The sequence below is a fragment of the Budorcas taxicolor genome, chromosome 5 (genome assembly GCF_023091745.1).
Source record: "Budorcas taxicolor isolate Tak-1 chromosome 5, Takin1.1, whole genome shotgun sequence".
Lineage (NCBI taxonomy): Eukaryota > Metazoa > Chordata > Mammalia > Artiodactyla > Bovidae > Budorcas > Budorcas taxicolor.
Genome location: NC_068914.1, coordinates 75,548,440 through 75,553,385, shown reverse-complemented (window position 1 = coordinate 75,553,385; position 4,946 = coordinate 75,548,440). Strand labels below are relative to the sequence as shown.

The 4,946-nt window shown below is 59.9% G+C and overlaps 1 protein-coding gene across 1 annotated transcript; it reads right to left on the bottom strand.

The window, feature by feature from the left end:
- Positions 1-519: 519 nt before the first annotated feature.
- DHH (desert hedgehog signaling molecule) lies at positions 520-4,642 on the bottom strand. The gene is made up of 3 exons (XM_052641255.1): positions 4,340-4,642; positions 1,409-1,670; positions 520-1,145 (listed from the first exon to the last, which is right to left on the bottom strand). The coding sequence occupies exons 1-3, from the start codon at positions 4,640-4,642 to the stop codon at positions 520-522; spliced, it is 1,191 nt and encodes a 396-aa protein (XP_052497215.1).
- Positions 4,643-4,946: the final 304 nt, after the last annotated feature.

The window sequence follows — 4,946 nt, the reverse complement described above, 5'->3', positions numbered from 1 at the left end:
GTCGACAGGGAGGCCTCCAGAGAGGAGGAAGCAAGGCAGGAAGACCTGCTGGGAAACAAGGGGGGATGGGAAGTAAGGTATGGTCCCCTTTCTCCATACCCCTCCCCCAATCTGGAGGCAAATCACCATCTGAATAGAGATATTTCCCAATAAGCTCCTGGAACCCTTCCTTTTATTAGCCCACTTGTAGGGAAATGTTATGACCGTGCCTCAGCCCCTCATCTTGCCAGGCTGGGCAAGCAGATCATTATATTACAATTTATAAATAGAAAATAAAATAAAATAATCGAGTGGGGCTGAGGCACTGGGGAATAAGAGGAGAAATAGTCCTCGTCAAGGAGTATCCATCATCAACCCCACCACCTACCTAGGACCCAACCTCTCAATTAGAGGTTGCCCCTAAACCATTTTCTCCCTACCCCTCCCCCCAGTCAGCATCGTTTGCTGCGCATATCCCCGGATCTCAGCCCGCACGCTCGCGTTTAGACGGGTGCCACGAGGTTTCTATGCCTGGAACGCTCAGTCCAGCAGCTCCTCAGCCAAGCGATAGAGGAACCGAGAGTACCAATGCATGCCAGTCGGCTGGACGGCCCCGCCCGGAAGCAGCGCCCCCAGCGCGTGCAGCAGGCGCAAAGGAGCAAAGGCGCGGTGAGCCCACTGGTGACTTTCCAGAACCGCGTAGCATGAGGCCAGGACGTCATTGACCAGCAGCGTCCCGTGCGCTGTGAGCGGCGCGAAAACGCCCACCGCTTCCTCCCGCGCTACGCGGGCCACACGCGCCGGCCTTAGGGCGTCCCCGCCCGGCGCCAGCACCGAGTCCCCCGCGCGCAACCGGCGCGCGAACACCGGTGCAAAGTCGCCTGGCGCGGGCGCTGGCCCCCGAGCCGCGAACACCAAGTGCCAGGGCGTGAGCAACAGCTTGCGCGGGGGCCGCTCGGTCTCCACCGCTACGAAAGAGGCCCGGCGCTGCAAGTCCCGGTCCAGGAAGAGCAATACGGGCGTGGGCACCACCCGGCCGGCCGCGTCCGCCGCCAGCACCCAGTCTCCGCGATGCAGTTCCCGCAGCCCCTTCCGCTCGCCGCTCCGCAGGCGCACGGTGGCATTTCCCGGAAAGCAGCCGCCGGCCCTGACCGCCAGAGAGTTATCTGCAAGGAACAAGCAGAGAGAGAGGGCTGAAGACCAGCGGTTCCAGAATGTTAGTAAAGATTCTGAAGGACGTGGGTCAAGCTCAGGACAGACTTCACCAGTCCCGGAACAACAAGCACGTCCCCCCGATCGGGTCCCAACCGGGCGGAAATGGAAGGTTGGTTTAACAACGCCAACGCCTCTTTGGTCTCCCCTAGGGTCGCAACCGGGTTGTGCACCCTCAGTTTCTCGAAGGGACCTCACCACCCACCCCCTACTGTACCAGCTTTGACCGACACGTGGACGTGGTTGCGGGACTCATAGTAGACCCAGTCGAAGCCGGCTTCCACGGCCAGGCGCGCCAGCAACCCATACTTGTTGCGGTCGCGGTCGGATGTGGTGATATCCAAGGCACGTCCTTCATAATGAAGTGAGTCCTGCGCGTGGTGGCCGTCCTCGTCCCAGCCCTCGGTCACCCGTAGGCGCACTCCGGGCCACATGTTCATCACGGCTATGGCCAGTGCGTTCACCCGCTCCTTACAACGCTGGCGGGGAATAAAGTCAGTCTGCTCAGTACCACGACTACCACCACGGGGGCAAAAGCGACCTGGACGGGAGAGTTGATTCTTGTTCTCCCGCCGTCCCCCTCCCCCCACCCACACCACTCCCTCCTAGATTTTGAGTGCCCTGGGGAAGTGAGAATCTGAATGGGTGTCGTCGTTAATCTACGCCTTCCAGGGTGGCTTTGCGACCTGCGGAGTCACCCTGAGGTTGAAAGGGAGCACCAAACCTACTACTTTTGATTTCTGCCCTTCATCCCTAGTTGAACCTCAGCTCAACCTGGCAGAGGGCAAGAGAGCGGGTAGGAGCTTGGTCAAGGAAGGGCTGAGCAGCCTGGCTCCGCGAGAGGAGCCCCTGTTTTAGCCTGGCCCCCGCCCCAAGCCCCGGCCGCCCTCCCTCCTCCTGATTCATCTTTTGTTTCGTTGCCTTCCCTGGCACCGGGCACCGCTTCCTTCCTTCCTTCCTCCTCCTCCTTTCAGCCCCTAGCATTAACCCTTTCGTGGTGCGAGTGCCCCCCACAGAGGTGCCCAAGCGGAGCCGTGCGGGATCTAGGCTGCTGGAAAAAGGGCTGGGGTGGCGGGGGCTGCGCGAAGTACAATGGCCATTCTCCGGGATGACTTAACCGAACGAGAATCCCGGGCCGAGTCCGGGGACGCGCCGGGAGAAGCGGACTCAGCAGCTCCATCCACAAAGGCGCTTTTCAGCCGCCCCGGCGCAGAGAGAGGAAAGGGCAGAAAGCCGCGCCCCCCATCCCAGCTCCGGCCCGCCGGGTCCCCTCCCCCAGCGCGGCCAGCCCTCCCAGTTCCAGCTCAGGCTCTGCCAACCCTTGAGAACCCCCCATCGCTCGGTCTCTAGTTCCAGAGACCGCGCAGAAAGGCGTGGGAGTAGCACCTGAGACTAACGCGAGCTGCCCTTGCGCGGATCTGGGGGGCCCCCTGCAGGGTGGGAGTGGAGAGGAGGAAAAGCAGCCGTGGCTGGAAGCCTGCACCGGGGGAGGGAGACCACGGTTATCTCGGCTGCTCCAGTCTGGGAGCCGGAGACCTTGGCGCGCACCACAGCACGGACCTCACGGGAGGAGGCGCAGAGGACCGCTTCCTTTTCTTCTCCCCGCTCCGGTCTCTCCTCGGACTTGGTTTTTTCCTAACTGGCCAAAGGGACATTTCCCCCCTGCCCTTCTTTCCCGAGTCTTCTACACCTCCGCAGGGTTGGAGAGGAGGGGAGGGGGAAGACAGGAAAAGTGGTAACTCCTTCCAACTTTTTGTCGTTTTGTCCCCTACGGAGGCCCTGAGGCCTTGACCTGCGGGGGCAGCAGCCCAGTGCAGAGCCAACTCAATGAAGGCCTTTTGCAGCCAGGGTGTGGGAGATAAGCAGGACGGAGGGGGTTCCCGGGCCTGTTAGAAATTCTCCTGGTCCTGTCCCTTGCTCTGCCCCCTCTGCTGCAGGTGGAAGCCAGAGGAAAGGGCCAGGATACTCCATGACCAAGGAGGGAAGGCGTTTCCCCTTCCCAATCTTTGGGTAGGTAAGGCTTCAGGGAATTCTTTCTCCCCTGGACAGGTTTTCCTAACAAAGTAACCTGGAAAATTATGGCAGTTAATCAGAGGAAATCCGTCCCCCACCCGCTCCTCCCACCTTCCCACCCCATACACAATTAGGTGGTGTAATGGAAAGTGTATAGGACTTAGAATCAGGAGTCCTGAATTCTAGACTCAGCCATGCCACTAATTAGTTTTAAGACTTTGATTAAATCACTTTTCCTCCTGGGGCCCAGCTCGGAGATGTAAAAATGGGAGGTGGAGGATGGAAGAATGTGAGCTCCAAGTTTCCTTCCAGCTCTGACAGTTGAGATCACAGGCCAGAGGTGGTCCCTCTCCTCACACCCTAGGTTGGTGGTTAGGTTCTGGTCTGCAGCAGATGCTTAATACATAGTTGTTGAATTTATTTTAACCTTTTAATTCCAAGGAAAGTCCTTGAGCTAAATTGCGTTTGAGGGACACAGGAACCCTTTGGGTCTCAGGTGGGTCCATCTATTCTTCACATTGGAGATTGCTTTTTGCTCCAAGACAGTCGTTTAGACTCTAGATAGATAGCTTTACCCCAGTTCTGGGATGCCTCCCTGATACCAAAGACAATTCTTGCCCAGCCCCTCCCCAGGTAGATGGCCCTGATGATCTGTCCCTTGGTCACCACTTTCCCAGCCCCTTCAGCCTCTTTGGCCCTTGAGCTTTAACATTACCATGTCAGAAGCCAGGCTAAGGGTAGAGCTCTGTCTGCTGCCTAGCCAGCTCCTGGCCCCCAGCTCACCCCAGCCCTTCCTGCCTGGCTCGGTAGCTGACCCCCGGTCCACGCCTCGGCCATTTCCCGTCTCGCCTGCCGCCATCCTCCTTTCCCCGCCCTCCCTGTCTCTCCCAGCTTCACTCTCACTAGTCCCTCCTCCCCCTCCCCAGCCCAGCCTCTCCCTGGATCCCTCTTGATCACTAAATCCAGCCAGCATAGGTGTTCTTTTTTTGGGGGGGAGGGGTGAGAAGTGGAGGTAGGCCCTTGAGATCAAGGTCTCTATAGATGAAACTCAGCTCAACACCCCTCCCCGCCAGCTGCCAGAGGAGAGCAGAGAAACTGACGTGCCCTCGAGCAGGTGGGGAGAGGCCCTCCTTACCTCGGTCATCAGGCGGTCTGCGCCACTGTTCTCCTCATCCTTGAAGATGATGTCGGGGTTGTAGTTAGGCACCAGGTCCCGGAAGCGCTCAGAACCTCTTGTCACCCTCCCCTCAGCCGGCCCACTGGCACCCAGGGTCCGCTCGGGCACGCTGGGCACAAATTGCTTGTAGAGCAGCGGCACGAGCTGTTTGCGCACGTAGCGGCGCCGGCCGACGGGTCCCCGGCCAGGCCCGCAGCTCTGAGCCGGCAGCGCCAGAAGTGCCAAGCAGCACAGGGGCACCAGACTGGCCGGCAGCGCCATAGATGCAGCGGACTCGGGCCAAAAGGGAACGTTCTTGCTCTCACCAGCTCGCCCGTCACTTGGGCATCTCCCCAGGCACCACAGAGCGCAGCAGGCAGAGCTGCCCCCAGAGTGCCCTAGAGCTCTGTGGCTCTGCGCACCTGGCTGCTGCTAGCTCTGCCTACATACCCTTGGGGGGTCTGGAACCTGCTACTGACGGGCCATCATAGCAGGGAAGGGGGGGTCGTGGGTAAGTGCCAACCCTGCCGGGCTCTGCCGCCTGGCTCCGGCACTGCCCGACCGCCCCAGCTCCGCCTTAAGTGGC